General features: G+C 43.1%; 1 protein-coding gene across 2 annotated transcripts; it reads right to left on the reverse strand.

The window, feature by feature from the left end:
- Window positions 1-248: 248 nt before the first annotated feature.
- MAN2B1 (mannosidase alpha class 2B member 1) lies at window positions 249-25491 on the reverse strand. Of its 2 annotated transcripts, XM_087924613.1 has the most exons (25): window positions 25246-25380; window positions 18832-19036; window positions 17171-17273; window positions 15837-16010; window positions 15388-15581; window positions 15065-15197; window positions 13077-13219; window positions 12579-12695; window positions 12205-12287; window positions 10555-10675; window positions 10396-10474; window positions 10038-10147; window positions 9321-9428; window positions 8965-9081; window positions 8018-8230; window positions 7611-7708; window positions 7307-7424; window positions 5830-5948; window positions 5645-5746; window positions 4900-4987; window positions 4609-4689; window positions 3126-3341; window positions 2453-2602; window positions 1890-1992; window positions 249-741 (listed from the first exon to the last, which is right to left on the reverse strand). In XM_087924613.1, the coding sequence occupies exons 3-25, from the start codon at window positions 17247-17249 to the stop codon at window positions 641-643; spliced, it is 2847 nt and encodes a 948-aa protein (XP_087780739.1). In that variant the 5' UTR covers window positions 17250-17273; window positions 18832-19036; window positions 25246-25380; the 3' UTR covers window positions 249-640. The 2 variants fall into 2 exon arrangements, with proteins under 2 accessions (XP_087780739.1, XP_026552070.1); XM_026696285.2 differs by lacking the exon at window positions 18832-19036 and having other exon boundaries at window positions 25246-25491.
- Between the last annotated feature and the right edge of the window lie 25 nt (window positions 25492-25516).

The raw sequence follows: 25516 nt of genomic DNA on the forward strand, positions 1-25516 counted from the left end.
GATGGTTTATTTATTATCTCGCCTATGTTATTTTTACAAATAACTCAAGGCAACAAACATATATTCCTTCTTCCCCCTATTTTCTCCTCAACAAGCCTGGGGGACGGCTAGGTGGAGAGAGTGACTGGTCCAAAGTCACCCATTCATGGCCAAGATGAAGATAGGACAGTCTTTTGGCTTCCAACCTTGTGCCTTAATTCCTTTCCAACTTTTAACATGAAGAAATACTGAAGCAATATACAAAATAGTTATTTGTATTTAAGAGATTTATTAAAAAGATGATAGCACTCAAAGTCCAAATATTCTAGCACTTTCAAAACCCTGAAAGGACATGAAAGCTAGGCCGGAGTGGTCATTTAACAGTGATCCCTTTTTCATTTGAAAAAAACAACAACAATATCAGGACAATTTCTGAAGATAGTCCTACTACCCATACCATTTGGCATTAAAAGCAGCTTAAGGGCATCCTCTGTTCGCAGAACAAGACAATGCCGCCTTCAGAGAGGAACCACTTCCTCCCTCTTGTGCAGGTTCCCGGGGAAAGGCTCCGGTGTCCTGCTGTTCCTTGAGACAACACTTCACTCTTCACAGACCAAAAGGCAGGTTGAATTCTTCTTTACATCTCTCACCTAGGCCTGCCTTAGTACCTAATCTGTAGCAGGAAGGTTCGGATCTGCATGGGAGATAATTCAATGTGTGCCGGGTCTAGGCGAGTGCCTGATTGTCGTTCTGCGGCTATCCCTGTGGATAGAAGGAGGTTGATAAACAGTGACAGAATACCAATGTGCTATTTGGAAGGAACGAGAAAGGGTTATTGAGAGACAATGGGATTTACAATACTATGCCTGCCAAGAAAGTTCATTTCAACCTCAGTAATTGTGGGAATTAATTTATAGTTAATGGCCAACTCTTGCCCAGTCATACAAAATGCAAGCTTTGTGGGTAAGCTAGAGAGGCCATTTGGGCTCTGGAAAAGCTGCCAGACATAAGATTTGAAGCAAGATAGAGGTTAGCTTATGGCGTGGTTCGCCGGCAGCAGGTGCGGACGGCAGAGGTCTCGAAGAGCGAGGACTCAGATGAGGGGCCTGTGTGTGATGCAGGGATGGGGCCAGGACCATCAGGGAGTAGAATGCTGCCTTTGGAGACTGTGGAGGCTGGCAGCAGTGATTCAGAGGACCCCGAGGAGCCTGTGCCCAGTGCACGTGCACGCAGGGCTACTCGTAAGAAAGAGCAGCTGCAGCAGCACGGGCGACTCGGGAGTAAGGCTGCAAGGTAATGGCCTCTCCTTTAAGAGATAAAAGCCAGCCCAAGAGACCGGGATTCTTTGCAGGAAGCCAAGAAGTTCTTGCACTTCAAGCCTTGGGGAAGTTTGGACTATCTTGGCTTGTGTTTGAAGACTTTTTGTTTGGAATATTTCTTGGCAACTTAATCTAGTGTTTTTGGCAGCCTTGCACAACTTGGCAAGGCTCGTTCTTATCAGAGATAATTAGTTTTAATAGGGATTCGCAGAGAAGCATTAAAAGGTTTCGCTTTTATCTCTGTTTGGTGTTTATTTACTTGGAACAAAGTTTGGGTCAGAACAGTAAGACTAATTGCAGGTTGCAGAAAGGTATCTTAGAGGAGTCCCTTGAAGTAGCTTTCAGTATACCTCAATTACACTAAATACGTTAGGATAAAAAAGGACTAAGAGTATCAGTTTCCTTGAAGCAATAGAGCAGGAGTGTCAAACTGGCGGCCCATGGACTGGATGCGTCATGCGCAGGCCATGCTCACCCCAGCTCCGGGAATGGGAAATGTCGTGAAACGTCACATGGAAGCAACGTGACACAGCGAGTTTGACACTGTACACTACTGTACACACAGACCTGCAATTCCGCTTCAACCCTCACCTTGAGTTGACCGCCAGATGAGCCTGCTCACATTCTCCCGCTTCTGGTTTGCCGACAAGTTCATCTCTTGCACAGTGATGATGTTGAAGGAAGAGAACAAATTCTGACCACATGGAAAAAAAAAACAGGAAGAATCTAGATTGGGATGTTGGCTCCAGTTGACTCTCAATGCTAGACTCATCCTGATCAGGTTCTCTTCATCCTCCTGACCCACCCAACTAAATCTGGATTTTCAGTTCTGGTCTCCAACTAGCATTAATTCAAACTTTCTCCCCTGTACATATCCTGCGTGCCCCGTAAATCTAATAAAAATGTGATACACTAGCCAGGAAAGTCCTTCATTCAGATCTCAACTGGGCGATGAAAACCACAAGCAATTGTGACTATTATCTGCAGGATGGAGATACCAATCCTTCCCTACCTGATAGGTTTAGTGAAATTCAGATAAAATCATAAGTACAGGATACTGAACTTTAAGAAATTACCCACTTTGGTGGTAGTTTAACCCAGCTACATGACAGAGAACAGTTCATACTGATTTGAGTCTCTAAGAAGAAACCTACCAGCAAGTTAATGGCAACAGGCAAGGAGCCATTGACTGCCTCCCCATATTCAAACTGGTGCTCTAGACGGATGAGAACAGCATTGGGTTCCCACTGGGCCAATGTCAGCAAGTGTACGTTCGAAGGAAGGGCATGCCGGAGAGCAGAGAACTGAGGATTGGGAGAGAAAGTATTGGACTAACACACATTGTCCGATTACTCTCCCTAAAAAGCCACAATGTTGGATAACGTCATTGACTTATAAACTGTAAACATTAAACACAACAAAAGGAATGCCACTGGATACTAAACAATATGCAAATTATGAAAAGCAGGAGAGGATAATCGACTTAAAAAGTTAAGCTTACATTTAAAAACTAACGGAGCTTTGGAACTTGGAGCATGCAGGTAGCATCTGTCCAAAATTCTTTAAAACAGCCATGTATTTGCCTTAGATTGGGCAACCATACTCTGCAGCTGCCACACAGGTCCTGGAAAAGGTGCCGCTTTGAACTGTTGCAGAAAAGTGCTAAGCTCAAGTGTCCTCCTTGGACTGCTTTGCACTCTTAAAACCCTCACAATTAAAATTATCTTAGAAATACCATCCACCATTTGTTTCAGAAGTATTGTGACTACTAATAAGTAAGGCTTGGGATATTTGAATACTGCTTGTCTCTTTTTTTCTTTCCCTCACCTCTTTGACAATGTCGTGACTATCGGGTGTCAGCACCACCTGTGGCGCCATGTACTCTTGCTGGGCCCACAGACGGTGCTGCTCAGCTGATGATTCCACTGTGTCTAAGAATATAAGGTGACGACCTCGCACCACTAGTCCATTGTGATATTCACCGGGTTCCAGTAATGGCTCTTGTACACCCCGGTTGTCGTCATGTAGCAGCCTTCTATGTACCTGAAAGACACACACACACACGAAATTGGAAAGCAGAAGAATGGCAGGACAAGTGCTGGAATTCAGTTTGTTAATGCCTGGTGCTGTGGGATGGATACAGTATTGAAGGTGCCGAAAAACAAGTAATCCATAAAACATAAGTAACTGACAACACCAACTCATTTAAACACTAGTCTTGTTATAGTTTCACATATGAGTTTTTCTTCTGGTTGTAGACTTCTCACCACTTTGGTTGCTGATCTTTTTTTTGGGGGGGTATATTTTTATTGTTTCTTTTGTTACATCGTAAAACATGATATCAACAGCGTTCTTGGCATCTATATGGGTTTTTGGTTTAAATAAAATACATTATATTACATTTATCTAATATTAAATAATAGCTTTAACTATGATTACTATTCTAATATCTTTATATAATTTACAAAATTTTGTTTTACTTTCTTAAGGATTATTTCAGTTAGGCTTTTTGTCTCACTTCTTAGTTCTGTTTGTTAACCATTTATACCAATTGTTCCAAATTGAAAAGAAATCAGAGCCATCTTTTTCTTTCAGTTTCACTGTTAGCATGTTCATCTCAGCACTTTCCATTACTTTATGTATTATTAGTTCTTCATCAGGAGTATTTGGGGTTTTCCATACTTGCGCAAAGGCTATTCTGGCGACTGTTATAATGTGTAATAAGTATTTTACTTCTTTCAATAATCTATCTTTGATGATTCCTAAGGGGAAGATTTCCAGTCTGAGCTCAATCTGATACCCAGTGATCTCTTGTAACCAATTTTTGATTTGGATCCAGTATGTCCTGGTCTCGGGGCATAACCACCACATGTGATAAAATGTACCGTAAACTTTTTTACATTTCCAACATTTGGATGTTGGGATAAATTTTTGCCAATCTCGTTGGAGTTAAATACCATCTATAAAACATTTTTCTTTGTATGCTGCGGATACCATTAACTTATAATTTACATTCCATAATTCCTCTAATTACATCCCATTCCTCTAATTCTACAGTGTATCCAAAATTCTTGGTTGCTGATCTCCTTTGCCTCAATTTCTTTCATCTATTGTTCTTTCATCTATTCTTATGTTCTTTCATCTATTGAAACTGTGGCTTTTCTACTTTGGGGGCTAACATTTCAGATGAGGTGCTCAGCTTCCCCAAGTATAAAGGAGAGAAGTTGGTTCCCATAGTTGGGGAATTAATTGGAATGAATTACAGAAAGAACTTGTCCTCTCTGTTACTCTACCAACCTCCCATACTCACCATAAGTTCAAGAGAGCCATCAGTGAGGCTACTGCCACCCTGTGAGCGATCTGTCAGCACTGTTAGCTGGGTCTTCTGGTCCTGAAATAAGGAAAAAAAGGTTGCGCAGTCCTGGTTGCATGCACAAACAAACCTCACCCTGCAGAGAGGCTGCAGAATTACAGGTGATCCCATCACGGGAGGATTCAACCTACATTAGATAAAAGCTACCCATATTAGTCTATAATTATGCTTGTGTGGGCAGGAGACCCAGAACAACCAAAGCTGCCAGGAACCATGGGATATTATTACCTTGATGTACATACGAGTATTCACAGGGTAGTAGTTGCCTGCCACTGGCTCAGTCTGGCTCAGATTCCATGTGACCCTGTAATCACGCCTTCTCGGAGAATGAAAGAGCAAATTAACTTCCTGATTTCCTTCATCCAGCTGAGCCTTGCAAAAATCAAGGTGCACCCCCTCCCCAGCTCTTATAAATGGAAGTGAGAGACAGTGAGGAGGGTCACAGCAAAATGAATAGAAGGGGCACTTAGTACAACCATGACTGGCATTTTAGCTCCCACAAATTATCTTTGCAATTTTAGTCTGGCTTGTTGGATAAACTCAGCCATTGTATGAGCCTTGCCCAGCCTAGACAGTCTCCCCACACAGGGATTTCAACTCTGATAGCGTCATTGCTGAGAATTGGGAGAGTTGAAATCCAGAAACCTGAAGAGCGTGCAGAATGAAAATCTACATTACAGTTTTATGAGACATGCTGGTAGCAATACTTGCAACATGACTGGATGCCATCATTTTGGGGAAGGCTGCTATAGAGTAAGCCAGTGGCTCTTTATACACTTTCATTTGCTCATATAGAATTGGACAGTAAATACAAAAACATGAAGTCTAATATTTTGCTTAGGGTTACTGAATATGTTGTGACCAAGCATTTCAAAACCAGAAATATCTAGCTAACAGTTTGCACTATAAGCCACTGTGTAGTTCTGGCTGCAGGTCAAAGGACTGGTGAATCTTCCCATTCCTAACCCCATACCTTCTCTCCAGGATCTCGCGTCCATTGGAGTCTGTGTAAAAAAGGCCTCCAGTCTGCAGATTTGTCTCAAACCGGCTGATGATCTCCTTGCCATAATGATCCCTAGGGCAAAGCATGGAAGCCAGAATCTTGTGCTAAAGGTCAACAAAGCACCCCGCTCTTCCCAACCACGTTCCGATGCTTACGCTATAGGAATGGGTCCTACTGTCCATTCCAGTTCAACATATGGCTGCCCAGCATAGAGGCGCACCACTTGGGAACACCAATTAGAGAAGTTCTGGTACAGCTCTTGCACTACTTGAGTCTGCCAAAGAGAGACATAAGGCTGCTATGATCCTCACTGGGCTTCAAAAGTACAACTGCCCTTTCGGCAGTAGAAGGAGCGCCCAAATGAGTTTTGAGAGCAGCTTCACACACAAAGAAATACTAAGCACATTATAGAGATTACGGTTCCTTTAAACTCAAACGCTTAAAATCATACAATGGATGCCACCTTCTGGCAATAAGGAGGAGCCTTAGGAAAATATTTTAATAAGAAATTCGATTACTCCGGTTAGACGCCTCGGTTCCTGAAAAATGAAAATTCTCCTTTCCGACTAAGAACAAAAGCTGGTTTTATATTAAGCTTTGGTGAATTCAATCCCGCCAGCAGAGATGGCATTTGCTGGAAATGGTAAAACATTAGAGGCCGAAAGGTTCCTCTGTGAGGGAGATGAGCAGTTCTTAAATATGAAAAATAAATAAAAAAATAAAAGCAATTCTCACAAGACTCCATTCATGAAATGAGATCAGGCATAGCAAAAACTTAACCTCTCTTTTTTAAAACCCAAAATATCGGGTCTAGCAACCTTTTGCCTGCCAAAAAAGTACATTCTCTCAAGTGAAAACAATTGAGACAAAGGCAAATCACTTCTGAAAAACCTTGCCAAGAAAATGGCAGGGACTTATCCAGATGGTTTCCAAGAATGACACATGAGTGAATGGAAGAAGAAAAAAGTATTTAGCAAATTGATACAGCTGCCTATTCCACAGAATTTGACTTATGGAATACGGTTTGAAAATACAAATAATCCATGGAGGCTATAGGATGAGAGTTATAAGCCTTTGATGACTGCCATCCCTGCTCTTCAGGGGTGGGGAGACAAGTTATTCTAGTAATTGTGTTCTTCCCATTAACCAAGTAATTAAGCAAGAACCACCGAACTGCCAACCTTTCTGACTGACAAGCTGAACGTCTTAGCCACTGAGCCACCACGTCCTAGTAACTAGGTAACTGTTTTTATATTGCTCCATTCCAAATGGCTTTGAGTGACAAGCACTAAAAAAAAAAGGAAATATCACAAAAATGCAATAATGGAACAATCCATCAAGGGCAAGTCTGAACTTAACACTTCCCAATCAATCCATTAATCTTCATTACAGTTACAGACCAGCAAAATATTCTCCAAATATTCTATCAGAGCCCCATTTCTGCAGTTCTGCAGAAACTCAGTAGAGGCAGCTGTTTCACAGCAGGGGATGATGGTAGCTCCTATGATACATACCAACTACAGAATCAATGCAGGTCAAAACTCTTGGGGATGGGATCCTCAGCAGGAGTTAACTCCTGGATCACTGGGCAAACAGATCAATTTGGAGCAGATGACTTTGAGCTTTTCCTACCTTTATTTGATATACACGAACTTTCTGGGCAATGGGAAAGGCCTTGGAGGTGTCAGGACGGAAGATATAGGCTCCAGATGCCTGTGAAAATGCTGCATTCCCATCACTAGCATTATACCTGGAGAAGTCAGCCAAGAGAAGGACATGAAGACCATCACGTCTACAATAGCAGAACAAGAACTCATTAACCAATCCCAGCAGAGGATAAGGAATGCTAAACCATCCTAAAAATGCATCCGCCACCAGTCATTGTAGGAAATAAAGCAGACATTCACTTCTCCAAGGACAAAGTAATCTGACCCACCAGAGGAAGCTTTGGGAAAGCGGTAAGGAGATGTTCTTGTCCAAATTGCGGATCTCCTTCATCAGTCCTGTGTTGGGGTCAAATAGAACTTGCAGATGCTGTAGCAGAAACACACACACACAAAAATACTATATCAGAGACCCCCATCAGGAACAGCTGTTTGGATTTTTAGTCTGAATGGTAGCAAGTGAAGAAGACGATCCAGGAAGTTCATTTTCAATTTTTTTTGCCACTTTCTTATCTATAGAATAGGAACATTTTCAGCATCTCTTTATTTACTATCTAATATTTGACAAGATGATTTTTGGCATTTCCCTTGATTTTTCCTTTTAAGAGCGGTTTCAGCTTCACTTCCCAGTGCAGAGAAAATACACCAACCAAATGACAAAGGGAAGGTCAGCCTGTACCTCATTCTCAATCGACGGCGTAAGACGTGCTGCAGCAGGCCGAGGACGCAGCCTTTTCAGCAGCCTGGGATGTGTTGAATCCTTGCCAGACAACCGAGAAACGGAATAGGTCCTGTAGCCTAATGGTGGGAGAGATGCCTGAAATACCAGTTCATTGGTGGCACTGCCTTGGTTATGCCGCACAGCACGGGTGAAACTTGATACAGGGATGATCTGGCAAGGAAAAAGTAAGATTTTTTAAAATAAGATAAATGATAAGAAATTGATTATTAACAGTTCAGGGTCCACCCAGCAGAAAACACTTCCCGCTCAGCCCAACCTTATTCAGAGCAGAGTAATTTAGCATACATTTCCTTTCATTCCCTGGAACAACAGGAGCCTGGATCTCTCAAAGATATTACAGGGGTTTCTCCAATGCTTTCATTTTACACAAAGATAGGGTAACCTTTTAATCAGCAAGACTTTGCCTTAACCCATAAAAATTAATATTCTCAATTGATCAGTTAGTTTTGTAGGCACTTCTGACAGAAATACAGTGCTTTACAGCACTCTCTGTGCAGTTACAACATCGGTGTATTGTCCCCAATAATCTGGGTCCTCATTTTATTGACCTTGGAAGGATGAAAGGCCGAGTCAACCTTGAGCCAGTCGGAATCAAACTGCCAGTGGGCAGAATTTGCCTGCAATTCTGCATTCTAACCACTGCACCACCAGGGCGTATTGTTAAACATTTTATCAAGGCTAGTTGTGTAAATATTTTAACAGATAAATGATTAAGACACTAAAGACATTGTGATGACAAACAAGCCATACATACTGTCTTGTGGAGCCTTAAGAATCCCATACTGAACTTCTTTAGTGGCTTCCATGCAACACCTGGGGGTTGGGAGGATGGCCTACTAGGGTTCACAGTAATGCCTAATGCTCTCCAAACCAACACCTCCTACCTCATTCAAAATATTCTGACCGTCGGGAGCTACAACTGAATAATGGCTTCCATTCACAGGCAGTCGGATATTCCAATCCACAGAACGGGCCAGAGGGTTATAGATGATCACTCTGAACTGCAACGGTAGTGAAGAAATACATTGAGCAAAGGAAGACTAACATCAGATGCTAAAGAGCCTGATTATTTATTTATTTAACAGAAACTATATATCATTATTATAACTTATATACCATCCCAGTTTTATCAACCTGAAGCTCTCTAGAGCCCAAGCCTTAAGGCTGAGGAGTGACCTGGGAGGCTCCCAATTTCTAGTTTGTAACAAGATGAAGGATAAGAAACTGTACGGTCCCTTACAGTGGGGGCAAATTCAGTTAGTGAGCAGACACTGATGTTGAGGTAGGTGCAATAGATGAAGTTTTCTGTGCTGCCGAGAAGATTGGCGAAGGCATTATTCATCACAATCTGTCAAGTCAGGGGAAAAAAAAAACAGCAGTTAAGTTCTCTCCTCCTGCCAGAAAGTTATGAGTGTACAGAAGCACCACTGGGGGAGAATCAGTGAAGGTCTTAGGCAAAGTCTTGGATTCAAAGCCACTTCAAGAGTGAAACAAACATTGACAAGGAGAGAAACTAAAAGTGGCTTTTGCATTTCCCTTTATGTCATCATGGGCACGGTTAGGCTACAAAAACCAGGTAAATGTCCACTGCAAAAAATAGCTTGATATCTCAGAAATATGAGTCAATTGCATATAGGAAGATCCCATGGCAAGATTTCAGGATGCTGCATTCTTAACATGGAAGAAAAAAGGAAGACTCCTTTAAGGGGCATATGGTGGCTATTACAATAAAGGAAACATGGTGTGGCCATGTATACATGCCCCAAATCAGGTCAAGGAATATCTGCCCTTGCTGTTACGACATGTGAAAATCAAGCAACATTTTTGCAGCCAGAGAAAGTGCTTTTACTTTTTTTTTGGTATAATGTTGTCCAAGAGCTGCAGTGATGCTCATGCCCATACATATGTGGTGGGAGAGAAATAGTGGGGGAGAAATGTTGCTGGTTTATGCACAAACCTGGCAGGCATCCCAACCAATAGACAACTGTTTGGCATAGTCATTGGTCACATGCTGCTTTGCTGTGCCACTCACTGCATCGTGATGCTGAGCTACTGCCATAGCCTGGCCTACAAGAAAGAGACCAAAGGTATCACACAGTAAAATTATGGGGTCCCTAGAGACTTGGGTGCTGTGGGAATGGCCACTGTTTTTATTCTTGGCTTGTACCGCTAAACAAGGTGCCACTGGCCAGAGCTGGTCTGAACTCTTCCTAACTGGTCTGATGGTCGTCATGGCAACTGCTACCATAGTCACTCTCTTAATAAAAGCTCAAGGTGAAAGCCCCAGTCAACTCTCAAGGAGCCCACATACATACGCAACACAGAACTGTTAGCGTTGCCGTAAGGCCCAAAGTTTGCTTTAGTGCCAACTAGCACTTCCAACTGGTTGCAGATCTGCAAAAAAAGAAACACCGAATCAGAGAACCACAAAGCAGCAGAATACATTCTATTTAGAAAACATGAAGGCTACCAACTTGCAGGAAATTGTTACTGAGGCGTTCATAGCGTTTCAAAGCTGGTCGGCTGGTGAAGTAGCCTGTCCAGAACTGATGGGGACCATCGGCATATGGGAAGAAGTCATCGTATTTCATAGACCTGTTCAAAATAAGATCGGTGAACCAAACTCCACTTTTGGATGTGGAATGCCAACCTTCTCCTAGTTTCAGAATAATATGAGCTGATCAGAAGTAGAAAGAAGCAGGAACATCACCTGAGTGAAATTCATCTTCAGTGATGTTTTTTATCATGATACTTAAGATGATAAAAAAATACAGTAAACCCAGATCTAGAGTAAAAGTAGGCAACTATTACCTTTCAAATATTTTAAGATTTCAATTACTATTCCCAAAATCCAAAAGCATTGCCACTGGCAGCAGCTACTTTGGGAAACTGTGGCACATTTGCAGACAACAGAGGCCTAATGTACCACGAGTTTATGCAAGATCAGTAGTGCGAGATCTCATGATACTGATCTCCTGTGATCTCGCACTTTAGGCGTCTATTCTTTATGAACTGAGGCCTGGACTTTTGCAAATGGGGGAAAGGCCTTCCCTCTGTTTGCTCTTTCCTCGCCAAAGCCTGCAGGGAGATTGCATTTCTGTAGGCATTGGCAGACCTTTGCAAAAAGCCTTTGCTGGCACCAGTGGAGCTTGGGAGGAGTGGGCACACCCCTCCAAAGCTGTTCCTACTGGCAAAGGTTGCTGAAGTCTAAAGGGATGCAATCTTCAAGAGCTTTTCTGATGAAAAAGGAGGCCCAGAAGTCCTGTGCGGCCTTCCAGGCCTCCTTTCTCACTGGAGATCAGATTGACAAGGCCTCCTTTTTTTTGTCACCGGAGGCCTCGTCAAGCCTTTTGCTGATGAGAGAGGAGAAAGTAGGCAAAGAAACAGGCTGGAGAGAAGACAGATCTTCATAAGGTAAGTCACCTGGCACAGCAGGATGGGGAGGGGAAGCAACTGTGGGGACTCCAGGGGAGGGAGAATGAGGCATCTGTGGGTTGGGGGAGGCCTTGGGTGGGCTGAAGTAGGTGGCTTGTTCCATCACTAGGCTTCCTCCCATGGCCTTCCCCACCCTGAGATACTTCATGTGCACTTAATGAAGTATGCAGTAAATTAGCAAATGTGTGGGAGAAAACAGGGAGTGATCTTGTTCAAGGTATGAGATTCACTCCCACGAATCCTCAGGTTATGAATGGAATGGGCAGGCTCTATTACTTTCGTAACTCCAGGACTACCTGTACTAAGCTTTCCTGCTGTTTTGTCAGATGAGCTATGACTTCACAGTTTCAACATGGCCAAGACAAAGAGGAAGCATAATAAAGCAGGAGATGGATACATCAAGCATGACAACTCACAAGAAGCAAAGAGAGAAAGGAGGCTGAATGAAACTAAGCAGAAATGCCTCTAAGCTGCTAAGGCTGCCTGCTAGGCACATCAAATATCTTGCTGCTTAGCAATCCCAGATTTTTTGCTAATATTGAGAGGGCATCTTAAAGGATGGATTCAAATTAAGCACCTGCTCAGGCAAGAGAATAGTGAAGACAGCCCCACTGAAAAAAAACTCCTATTGCAATGAGCAGCTCTAAATACCAGTCAGCTCACCAACCAGCCTGCCTCAGCCCTCTCACCATGTCATGTTGGCTTTATTCAGCTCCCAAAGATAGCAGCTTGGAGTTGAGTAGAGTACGTTGACACGGCTGCCCCTCAGTTGCTAAAAGATCATATTCCAAGGAAAGAAACATGTTTATTTGCATTTCCTCTTGGCAAATTCATCACCTTCCTCCTACCTATCTGGGCATCTTTTGGTATGCCTCTCTGTGAAATACATCAACCAGAGACAGAAACTGGTGTGGTTCCAACTTGCGCCTCCACATCCCTCAGAAGGCCTGACTCTGTTGTATTCCTTCCTATCTAAATGAACAGAGGCCTCAAACTCTGAGATGTCGTGTTGGGTAAAATATCTCTTTCCAAAAAGACAGGCCGACAGCCCACGCCAGGGTACCTGTGCATTCACATGATAGATCAACTTGTCCATGTTCTTGTACCATAACAGGGCGTTCTCGTACTGGAAATCAGATCCCATCGTCATGACAATGTGGTTTGTGCGATAGTGTTTGGCCTGAAGAGAACATTGAAAAGTAGTAAGCAGGTCTATTTGTCACATAGCCACTCCCCTCCTATCCCCAGGAATATTGTTAACAACATATACAACAAGCAGAGTGATGCTCAAAAGCCTCAAGTGCCTAAGAATCTAGGAAAATAGTTCATCATTGCAGATGTGATGAACAGGAAAAAATAAGGAACAGCGGATACTTAAGGTTTCCTAGTGAGCTTAAAGCAGTCATCTGATTCAGTGGAAATATCTTGATTCAGTGTTTTGCTATAATATATGGGCACTTCTCAATTAATAACATCTTTAGAAATGATCAAGAGTTCATACGTAGCTTAGTTTTACTCATAAATATGGGTATCTTTCCCTGATATTACCCCTTGTTTTCACCTGGGCAGCTGCAGTTCCCAGAAAATAGGCCACTATACTTTCCACATTGTTCTCGTCACTGTTATCGTCCACAATAGGATTGTCAGAGCAGATTTGATCCCAGCAGAGAGACATAGGGGGGTTATAACCATTTGGCAGGATACCTATCAAGAGACAGGAGAAATGAGAGGGAGAAATTACAATCTGGGAATCAATTTCAATGCCCCAATTGTTAAACACATGATAATGAGGCAGCAAAGGACCAATATCCAATTTGATTTCCTTCAGATATGTGAGACTGTAGTTCTATAATCCTAGGCCAGCATGACCCGTAATCAATGGTTACAGCAGTTGCAGTCCCATGCTTTTGATGATCCTGGACTGCGTCTCCTTCCTCCATCTACAACAGTTGGACAAGGAATCAGCTCTTAAGGCAAAATTTCAACACAGCACATCTGGAATGCTCCAGATTGGTGAACACTGCTATTATATGTGGTTATGTGAAAAAGTAAGTACCTCCCCATTGACATTTTTATTTTTTTCAACGTATTTTAACAAATACATTTTATCTTCAGCAAGTCATATATAAGGGGGATGTAAAATAACAAAAATGTGTTAGAATATTTATGCTTTGTAATCAGTGGGGTGATTCAATTTTTTTTACTACCGCTTCTGTGGGCATGGCTAGGTGGGCGTGGCCAGGTGGTCATGTAACCATGGGGATGGCTATGTGGTGTTTCCCCCCCCCTTTCGCAGCACCCCCCCCCCGTGCCCCGTTTTTTGCCTACTGGGCCTCAGGGAAGCCTGGTGAGGTAAGTAAAACAGTGAGGGGGGGGATCAGCTGTGCCACGCAATTTAGATTAGCTAGAAAGCAAGAAAATCAATGATTTCCTGTTTTCTAGCTAATCTAAATCACGGGGCACAGCTGATTGTTGGAAATACGGTTGGGCCAAGCTGGTAAATTTTTTTACTACCAGTTTGGCTGAACCAGCCCAAACCGGTAGAATGCCACCACTGTTTGTAGTCCATTTTGTAATTTAAATAAACATAATTTTGAATGTGGAAAAAATAAGTACGCCTATACTTTTATCACTACTCCAAATACCTAAATTTAGAGTCAGATACATCAGATCAGGTGCAAATGATCTGCATTGTTAGAGAGGATCTGGGAGGAATCTACTTTATTTAAACCACATATATTTAATCTGATTTGCTCTTTGCTGTTGAAGTGCATGCTCCGACTAGATTTCTTTTTAGCAAAACAGCACTCAGAGGCCTTTGGAAAACCAAACAATTGAACATCAATCATTCCATCATGGAGAAGATCATCAACAAATGAAGATTGCCTACAACTGTCAATTTGTTCAGGTCCTACTTGTCCAGCTGGTTCAGTGCAAGACCAGAAGGCAAGACACTGAAAGAAGTTAAGAATCCCAGAGGTTTATTACATGAACAAAAACCAGAACTTCTAGAAAAATGTACTCTAGTCAAATGAGAAAGGTTTTGGCCATGTATCAGAAGACGTATTTGGTAAAAACCAAAGGTGGCGATTCACCATAGGGTTTGTACTTATATGCCTTACTTTTTCACATGCCTATATACATTTCTTTCATAAAGATGATCTGCCCTTCAAAAACGGATGCAACCCAGGCAATAATGCACACAGGATTCATGCTAACCTATGCTCATGTCCATTAGGACATATATAAAACTGATGCTGTCAATTCACATACAGTTCTGTTACTGGAGGCACTGAAATCAATTAATGTATATGCCCTGGTAGGCAACTAAGTCCTTGGCCAAAATTTAAGACCAATTCCCAAATGCCCATCAGCTCTTGCCTTGGTAGGCAAGCTTTATGAGCAAAAATATCTGCAGAGCACCAGGATATTGATGGTACTAGTCATCATTTTCTGTTTCTTAACTCGAATGGGCAGCTAACTACGTTGGCAAGATTGCAACTTAAGTCTTCTACATTTCCAGATCTCTCCCAGGTCAGCCTTGCTCACCAGTGAAGAGATCAGCTGAAGGTGGATCCAGGTTTCTGCTTGCACGCCACAACTGCTCCATTTCACGCAGTGACTCCCGGTGGAATTTATCCTGGTAATCAATACGGCCCAAGAAGAAACCATCATAGCCCATCTGGGGAGAATGGCAAGTGAGGGAACATAAGTAACTTGAACTCGGAAAAGGAGATGTTAAATAAACTGGGAGATCCCAACCCATACGGTAATTGATAATTACAAAAATTTTACATATTAACACACTTGGAACGAAAGGGGAGAAGATGATAAGTGTTAAAAATTCTGGCAAATGTAGAAGTTTGCAAGACCTGAGCAAACAGAGAAGCCTGCTCCCGACTGTGCCCAAAAGGATCAATGTGCCAGGCTACACGGGGTCGGCTGCATTCTCCAAATGTCTCTTTCAGGAAATGGAGCCCGAGACTCATCTGATCAATGACAGCATTGTAATGCACTGACGCTTCATCGTTCATGCACCAACCACCGTTCACAAACTCCAGGCGCCCTGTTGAGTGAGAAGCACAGGAAGAAAAATAAAAATTATTAACAATAAGGCAGAACTTTGAAACCTACACTGCAAAGTAGCAGAAACCTTCCTCAGCTTGCCATTGCATCAGTATCATCTGTAGGGATGGGGGAAATGCTCTGCTTTTCTCTTTAGTTCCCTGCTTCTGCCCAAGATGTCCTTCCCGCGATGCGTCACATGTGACTCAGAGAAGCCAACAATTGATCAAACAAGCGCTCGGTCCCTCTTGCTCACCTTCTGCAACCAGCTGCCGCACAGCCTGGCGCATGGCTTCCGTTTGCAGCTCCCACCAGCGGGCAAAGAATACCACTTCCACATAGATGAAACGCTTGTTGGGGTCCGCCAGCAGCTGAGGAATGACGGAGTCGAGGATGTACTGCACCCCGGCATGTTGGATGTCATTGCGGACTGCAAGGCAAGAAAAGCAGAGGGAGGCTGGGTCTTTGCTTGTCACAATCACAGGCCAATGGTATTTCCCATTTTCTGAAAGAAAGCCTGGCTTCGTTGCACCTGTACCCACCACCATCAGCTACAAAGCCACCTTCCTGGCCTTGTGCCGCTTCGCCTTCCCAATCCACACAGTAACTGGCCTTGCTGGCTGGCAACGAGAATGTCATGAAAACATCTCTGCAAGGACTTGACCTTCAGAAAAGCTGCTAAATTATTCTCACCTGGGATTCTGTACATTACCATTACCAGTGATTAAAGGATAACATGTGTTGTTGGAAACTTTCTGTTTCCATGACTCTATTCTGGCCTTGGGAGGCAGGCTGAAAAGCTCACCCACACAGCATGTTGCATTCTGGAGGAGCCAAGGCCTCAGTGATTTTGTGTGTCAAGGAAAGGGAAACTGGAAAATAGAACTTGGCAGTAGACTGCAGCAGGGAGCCAGCGGCCTGGCTGCTCTTATGGCTAAAAGCACAGGCCCCTCCTGCTTAAAAATGCCCCTCAGTCATGAGTTCTCCAAATAGTCTTGGAGCTGCTCCTGATTTTTGAACCTTGGTCCCCAACCTTGGTCTCTAAAACATGTCAAGTTTTGCTTCTTTCATACCAGTATTTTCTTCAAACACTTAAGACATCTCAAAATGTCTCCTACAGTGGTGGGATTCAATTTTTTTTTACTACCGGTTCTGTGGGCGTGGCTTGGTGGGCATGGCTGGGGAAGGATACTGTTAAATCTCCAGTCAGAGGTGGAATTTGCCGGGTCTCAAAATTTCCACTACCGGTTCTCCAGAACTGGTCAGAACCTGCTGAATACCACCTCTGGTCCACTACCTTTTACAGCAGCTCATGAATGGTAGCTGAAGACCAAAATATATGAAGATCTTCCATTCCTTTAGGATCATTTGCTTACTTCAAACAGGGAAAGAAATCTAAAGATGCAATCTATATTGGAGCCAAGATTTGGTCAGCAGTTACAACTTCAGCACCAAATTCCAAGGCACAGCAAGAAAGGCTGGCACTGATTTAAAGCACAAAGCACACAAAACTTTCTTTTCCTTTCCAGGGCTTTGCTAGATCTTGCTACAAGGCACCTCCTGCTAGTTCATATGGCAGCTCCAACTCACCTCCAAAGAAATACTGGTCCACCGTCTTCAGCCAGCCCACATCGTCATGCGTGTGAGGGATAAGGTGAACATTGAGCATGTCAGGTTTGGTCACTGGGCAGGACTAATAAGAGGAAGGGGAAAACAGGAAACATCCGAGATGAAAGGAGGATGTGAAACCCCTCAAGACCGTGCCCCCCCACCCCCATCTAAGTCATAAAAACTAAAAGGTAAAGATGCATTTGAGTTGAGCTCAATTCCTGGCCACTGCATCCATAAGGTCCCCGTGGCAAAAGGACAGACATAATTGGCCACTGCTATATTTTATGATGTTCTTTGAACTTCCCAACCCAGGCAACCATTCTAATGTTCCCAAGGGGGGCAGGCCCATCCAAGAATTAATCAGGACCAACCCTGCTTTGGTGACCAGTCAAGTGTGTCTGGAGGCTACGCTTGCTGAAGTTCAGTCTGTATAGAGGTAGAACAAATTCATCACTTGTTGGAAGAACCACTACCAAATTTAGGGCTCTGGGAAGTATTGCCGTTTGCTAAGTATGTTTGACTACCTACCAATGAAAGGCTAAATATTCAAATAAAATAGAAAAGACTGGCTCACAATTGCAGGGACCAGGGCTCTTTGCCAGGTGTTTCTAAGCCTAATTCAAAATATTTCCAGGCACGGGAAAACAAGAATTGATACCTTCCTATTACCGTCACCCATTTCAGCACAAGACTTCCATAATAATTAACAATCCAATAGTTACAAAGTAGATAGAGAATACAGTGGGAAACAACTGATAACAATTTCAAAATCATTAAATAACTCGGCAAAACTGAAACTCTGTGTCTTCAAATGTTTTTCAAGTACTGTACAGTACTCCTGAATGTACTTGAATGCAAAGCTTGGAGAGAAAGAGAGTTTTAAAGAAAACCTGGACCTGACCCACCCAAATTCCAATTTCCACCTGCCCCAGACAGCCATGGGGGTTTGGGGGGAGAGGTTGTTTGGAGATAGTGGGTATATATGGGAACAAACGTTAAAAATATTATAAAGAGCACGGCTAATGCTTTATACCCATTAATACCACTTCCAGCCTGCTAGCTCTAAGAAGTTTAGGATAATAAAAGCAGAAGCTACTTTCTAAGTGGTTATAGAAATAAGGTCCAAGTTCTGATTCTACTATCACAATTTCAAACTTCTCCAGATGGACTTGCCCAACAGGCTATGTTAACCTAAAACAGGATTGGACACTTTGTGGTTTACTGTAATATAGCAACCCAGCCAAGTCCCCTTCTAAACTGTGGAACTTGTTTCTGACTTAAATTATGTTCTTAATGTCCTAAATCAGGGCTGTCAAACTCGCAGGCCACGGGCTTACTTACTTACTTACTGGCCACGCCCATGCTTGATTTAGCGAAGGGGGAAAAAGTCATAATACGTCATGTGATGATCCTGTGACAACACAAGCTTGACACCCCTGCCCTAAATGGTAAATCATTTACTATTATTTTGGCTGTTGTATTATGGCAAACCTTTTGAGATTAGAAGATGACATAAAGAGAGTTGACAGAGAAAGAAATTGGGATTTGGACAGAAAGAGTGGGAGGTGGGAGAAAGAGGAGGTTCAACTGGACAGGGGGAAGACAGATGAGAAAACAGGTGAAACCAGTAAAAGTTATACCTCATCGGGAAGTGCAGGCCAACATTGCTTCCTGGAGAGACTGGAAGTTGAGGGTTATGGGCCCTATGCAGGCGGTCAATTGTAAAATATTTCTCCATGCAGTTGTCTGCAGTAAAGATTTACTGAGGAGTGGAGATGGCAACAGCATGGTGACAGAATAGATATTATGATGCTCTGGTTAAAAGGAGAAATCTGATACAGGAAACTAGAAGAAAAAAAAAGAGAAATAAGCAAGCATTGAAAGCAAAAAGGAATGAAGAGAAAGAAAGAAGCCGTATTGAAGAAATGGAAATTTACAAACTGTACCAACCATAGAAGATACCAGGCAAGTCTGTCAGAGAAAGACTGCTCTCGTTCTGGCTTTGTCCTGGATATATTTGTAAAACTCTAGAGGAACGGAAGACCCCATGGAAGAGAGATGAGAAAGAAGGAAAACGGGTCCTGCTTGCTGAGGGAAAGGGCAGAGAATTGAGGAGGTTGCAGAAAGGAGGTTTGCACCAGAGTAACAGCGAGGTGCTGGAAATTAAGGGGGAACAAGGATACAGTAAGCTAGATGTGGGTGCACTGGAAAGATGATATGTTGACTAGAAGCGGTCAGTCGAAGGTTGTGCAAGAGTTGGTATGAAGTTAGAGGAGTGAAGTGTGACTAATCATGAGGTATGTTGCTGACACATCTAGCCTGACTGGGAGAGGAGAGCTAAGGGGAACTTACAGAGAGGAAAGAATAATTATAGTGATAGGCAGGAGGAAGTGTGGTAGGAGAGAAGGGAGGGGGCATTCCAAGGGAAAGGAGATTGAAATGTATTACCAATTTTTACTTAAGACCCTCCAATCTTAACAGATGCATAGGGCCTCTGAACTACTGGTGGCATCAAATGGATGTTTCTGAGCAACCAAGTCTGTCTGCCACAAATCTAGTATTTTCTACAATTTGACCAAGGATGTATACTCTATCTGGATGAGGAAGAGGAAAAAAGCTGCCCCAAATGTTCCTGCTGTAGCTTATCTAATAATACAGTGGATAGCTCCAAGCAACATGGAGCCCCAAGAAAAACAAGGCACCCATTTCTTGGTATTTCATCTATGTTTATAACTTTCCATTATGGTTTCTCAAGGCTTTCACTGCTTCAGCTGAAGACCACAAAATGCTGTTAGATTTCCAGAGGCAATAAGGGAACACAAACTCAAGGTTCCCACAATGGCCTGTGCTGTTGCTGTTGAAATGCATCCTGGCCTTGACCAGGACTCTAGTTTGGCTGGAGTTAACTCCAGCTTTCCTAACCAGGTGCTCACCAGATGGGACTGACCATAACTTCCAACATCCCTAGCCAGCATCAGTTGTGCTGCTAGAGATTATGACAGTGACTGGAACACAACCTCAGAGCATCAGGTTGGGAAAGGTCAAGATGCCATAAAATTCTCACAGTGCGTGAATAATTTGTCAAAATGCCTTTTCATCTTATATCTGTTGCACTTGAGATTTTTTCCCAAGCAGGTGCCACGCTCAAACTCAGTTGTGAATTCTGGAAGTTGTAGTACTAACACACTAGGGATCATCAGGTGGGAAAGTCTAGTTTATGACATCCTGTGAGGATGGAAGGAAAAGACTCATCGTGTGTCAAGGGCAGGAACATGAAAAGTAGACAACCAAATGCAGGTGAACTCTAAGCCAGAATGCAGCAAACTGAGCCAGGTGACTTTCAATAAAGCAGTTTCTCAGAACCTGGAGATTAGAAGGATTTGTTGCCTAGAATGAAACTGCCAGATTTTCAGATTAAGAGGGACATATGGCAGTAGAAAAACAAACAGCAAAGTACCAGACAGTTTATTGGAAAAAAAAATGGCCCGTGAGCTGTGAGTTTAACAGCCCTGATCTAGACAATTTACATAATAAGGAAAAAATGAGGAGGTTAGCAGATTTCATCCCAAAAACTCTGCAAATAGAATTGGGAGACAGTATCACACTGCCATATCACGCCTGCATGCATGCACGCCCCTCCCCTCATTATTTACTGTCACAAAACATAGCAATAGCTTCCAGTATATATGGCGTTAAAAAACGTTGTGGCAAAACTATGGGCTTTCCCTGCTTGCACCTATCTATAGACATGTGCCAAGGATAATTTTGTTTAATGCCATATGCCCACAATCTTGCTTTCTGTTTATCTCCTCTAGGAAATCTTGTCACCCTTAGCTGAATGTGTAAAATTATTATCTTGGAGGGAAGTTAGGTGACTATAGTCATTTGAATAAAGGGGGAAAAAGTGGAATAAGGATTGGCAATGGGACAGCCAATTTCAGATAACAGATAATCAGAGTTGGAAGGGACCCTGTAGGTCATCTAGTCCAGCGGTCGCCAACCGGTGGGCTGCGAGAAAATTTTGGTGGGCCACAAAGAAATCTCACCCCCAGAGCACCCCCACAAAGCAATTAATCCAGGCTGTGCAGAAACACAAGGCTGCGCCGCCCACATGACTCGTGGGAACCCTCCCCGCCCACTCACTCTTTACTTGGTAAACTTGCCTGCTAAATTGCTATTTTTCCTTTTTCCGACCATCATCTGTTCTGCTGTGCCGAGAGATTTAGATTATATAGAAAGCAGGAAATGGTTGGATTCCTTGCTTTCTAGCTAGTCTTTAGATCTTCAGCTCAGCACAGCTGAACCTCCCTTAGGACTGAAGGTTTGCTTGCAAGCAAATTCAGTGCAGACTCACAGCAAGCAAATTTGAGAGACTGAGCTGGCCGATGGCAGATAGATAGATCACTGAATGATTCTGTGAGCAACTCAATCTGCTTGCCTGCTTTGCCTGATTTTGGATAAAAGTTCCTTTTTTATAAAAAAATCAACATTTACATACATGGTGTGTTGTGAGTTAATTTTGTGAGTTTGCTTGCAAGCAAATTTTATGTGACAGACTGAGCTAGCCAATGACAGATAGATAGATCTCTGAATGACTCTGTGATTCTGTGAGCAACTCAGTCTGCCTGCTTTGCCTGATTTTGGGTAAAAGTTGCTCTTTTTTTATAAAAAAATTCAATATTTATATAAATATTTATAATATTTACATACAAGCCAGGCCCAGCCAGTCACATGACCACCAAGCCACACCCACAAATTAGGCCATGCCCACAGAACCAATTAGTGGTCCCTGGGATCTAAAATTATGAGTTTGGTGGTCCCTGAGGTCCAAAAGGTTGGTGACCCCTGCTTTAGAACAGCGGTCGCCAACCGGTGGTCTGTGACCCACTGGTGGTCCGCAAGAAAATTTTGGTGGTCTGCAGAGAAATGCCACCCCAAAGCAATTAATCCAGGCTGCAGAGGGAACACAAGGCTGTGCCGCCCACATAGCCTGGGAACAGAAGGCTTGCATCGCTTGCATTAGAAACATTAATTGGGGGGGAGAGGGAAACGGGGGAGGGGGGAACTTGCCTGGCCACCGGGTTGCTCCTTTCCGCTTCTTTCGTCTTCTGCTTTTGGATGCACACAAAGAAAGCAGCAAAAGTCTTTCTTTCTATCTCCCAAACTCTGTCAGAAATGAGTCTTTGGGAGGCATCCTGCTCCAAGAGGCTGCAAATACTCATTTCTGGCAGAGTTTGGGGGAGAGAAAGAAAGACTTCTGCTGCTTTCCTTGCATGCAGCCTAAGAATGGAACTCAAAGCAGGCTAGGAATAGGGCTGCCTTGGAGAGGGTGGAGGGGTGTGAGGGAGAAAGAGAAAGAAAATCACCAGCCCTCAGGTTAGATCGATCTCCCGTCCCCCTCCAAGAATGGAGCTCAAAGCAGGCTAGGAATGGGGCTGCCTTGGAGGGGGTCGGGATGTGTGAGGGATCTGTGCCTGTGTGCGCGCGAGATCCATCTCTGCTGGGGAATTAAATTCAGAGGGGGGGCGGGAATTTGCATGTCTCTGTCTTTTCTTTCCAGCCTCAAATTGGGGTGGTTGGTGGTGGTGGAAGAGAGAGAGGGAGGGAGGGAGGGATCCATTGCTATTGGGGAATTAAATTCAGGGGAGGGAGGAATTTGCATGGCTTGACTGCTACAGAGTGACATATATCAGGTAAATGTTAAATAGTACTGTGCACTCAAATGTTTGTCCTGTAATGACTGGAATGAAAATGGAGTGGAAATGCTTGCTGACAAACTTTCTTAAGTGTGAAAGTATAGGGGAAAAATACTAGTTACACATTACTCTTAACAAAGACAAACATCAAGACTTTGGATTCCCCACAAATCCAAAGGATGAGAGAAGCCCTTCCTTTCCCTTCGCTCTACTCCACAATTCCCATTTATGTCTATGTTTAATATAAAAAATAAAAATTTTATATTAAATATATTATCTTTTTTAAAAATTTCATAATAGTGGGCCTCGGGATTTAAAAGTATGAGTTTGGTGGTCCCTGAGGTCCAAAAGGTTGGCGACCCCTGCTTTAGAAAACAGCTTGACCCCTTCCTCCCTGTGGCAGCCCCTCAAATATTGGAAGACCGCTATCATGTCTCCCCAGGTCCTTCTCTTTACTCGACTAGCCAAGCCCAGTTCCTGCAATCATTCGTTGTATATTTTAGCCTCCAGTCCCCTAATCATCCTGGTTGCTCTTCTCTGTACTTTTTCTAGAGTCTCAACATTTTTTTTATAATGTGGTGACCAAAACTGGTTGCAGTACTCTAGGTGTGGTCTTACTAAGGCTTTATAGAGTGGTATTAGTACTTCCCTTGATCTTGATTGTATCCCTGTTAATACAACTTGGATTGCATTAGCTTTTTTGGAGGCAGCTGCACACTGCTGGCTCATATTTAGCTGGTTGTCCACTAAGACTCCAAGATCCCTCTCACAGTTACTGCTATTGAGCCTGGTTTCACCCAGTCTATATGTGTACTTTGGGGGTTTTTTTTGCCTATGTGTAGGACTTTACTTTTCTCTACACTGAATTTCATTTTGTTAGATACGGCCCAGTGTTCTAGTCTGTCAAGATCCATCTGGATCTTGAGCCTATCTTCTTGGGTATTAGCTATTCCTGCCAGCTTAGTATCATCTGCAAATTTCAAGCCAGTATAGTTTTATGTGGAATCAAGGCTGGATGGAGAGCCCTTCAGTTCTGCTATAAGGAAAAGCTCTATATTCAAGAAAAATACGGAATGTTTAGAGATACCTTGCTGAGACTTTCAAGCTTCATTTATGTAGGCTTTGTTGGGGACAGTTCCAAAAGGGCAATTTGACAGTCAAATCTGAACCATGCAGTTCTAATTGAGGAAGAAAACTTTTGATATTCTCCATGATTTGTTGTGGAAAAGGAAGGGGCCCTGGTGACTTGTACTTATGGTTGTGAGAACATAATAAGGCACCCATACATATATAAAACAAAGTAAAGCAAGCTTTAGTTCTCTATATGATTATCTATGCAAAAGCTACCATACTTCCTCTTTTCAGTGAGTACATTAGCCAGTCCTTCCTTTGAAGATTTTCTTTGGCAGTACTATACAAGAAATTTTATTTGTTGTGCTTACAGCCCTCCATTCCAGCCGGGGCTCAAGGTAGCAGAGAGTCTCATCTCTCTTCAATTTTCACAGAAAAACCTTTGAGGTAGATTGGACTGAGAAATGATTGGACCGAAGTTCTCCAGGAAACTTTACCATAAATAAGGACTTTAACCTCTCTTCTCAATACAAATCCCCTATGCTCACTTGTCCAAAAATTGGTTCAGCCTGGCACGGAAGCCAATCAGAGCCAGACTTTTGCAAAACTTCTATTGAAGTGCTTCAGCAAAAGGGTCCAGTCCAATTTGGGAGATCCTGAACAACAGCATAGCATGAACTTTTATACACTTGATTTCCAGAAATAGGGAAGTCACATTTCACAAAACTATTACCTCTTTTTGGAGTTCTATTTTGCTTTTAGCCTACCTGCCCATTTTTCTGTGGAACTGCACTTTGCCTGAGCTTACATGTCATTCTGCACCTATGGAGTTATATCTTGCTTAAGCTTTACCTGTCCTTTGTCCCTACTTGAGGTTTCTGTTGCTTGTCTTCCTGGTGCCAAATCTTGTAATTTGCTATCTATTTCTAAATTCACGCTGTTACATGTTCCTTCATCTCTGACACGTTGCACAGATGCATCTTCTAAATTTTTATTCCTTCCTAAAATGGGGGGAATGTTGTTCTTAATAGCTGATCCATCGAACTGGTAGCCCTACACAGCTCTAATAAGCAGAGCCTTAACTTTGAATTAATTCTTCTGTTGCGCTCTGCAGAACATTACCGAGGAATCTCCCTGATCTTGCTCTGCATATCAGAGTCCCATCTTTTTATTTTAAATTATTATACCATACCTTGTCTCTGCAAGCTCCTCACTGCCGCACCCCTTTATTTATCAGCTCGGACTTTTCACAACAGACTTTTTAACCGATTTCCCCCAAATCCTTACCTGATAGCCGCATTTGACCGCAGATCCCCGCAACACCGCTCCCCCAAGGAAAAACACCAAAGCGACCGGAAACCTCATCACCCCGACTCCGTCCCGGCAGCTCAATCACTGAGGCGATCATATGATGCCTGCTCATGTGACAAGCAGCTCCGTGGTTGCGATAAAGAGCTATCTCCCGGGTGGGGGGCGGGGGGGGCGGGGCTGAAATTGAAACCAAAAGGAATACGGGGCGGAGCCGCTTGGGGCGGGGCTCCTTTGCCAGTTCGAATTT

Source organism: Pseudonaja textilis, chromosome 2, assembly GCF_049901715.1.
Source record: "Pseudonaja textilis isolate UNSWEBS1 chromosome 2, rPseTex1.2, whole genome shotgun sequence".
Lineage (NCBI taxonomy): Eukaryota > Metazoa > Chordata > Lepidosauria > Squamata > Elapidae > Pseudonaja > Pseudonaja textilis.

What these genes read in the sequence shown, in the direction of transcription:
- MAN2B1 (XM_026696285.2), bottom strand. Translation starts at nt 25,323, where the DNA reads ATGAGGTTTCCGGTCGCTTTGGTGTTTTTCCTTGGGGGAGCGGTGTTG. An exon ending in CGGTCAAATGCGGCTATCAG is followed by an intron (nt 17,274 to 25,245) that starts GTAAGGATTTGG and finishes TCCTCTTATTAG; the next exon opens with TCCTGCCCAGTGACCAAACC. An exon ending in GTAGGACCCATTCCTATAGC is followed by an intron (nt 5,747 to 5,829) that starts GTAAGCATCGGA and finishes GCTTTGCCCTAG; the next exon opens with GGATCATTATGGCAAGGAGA.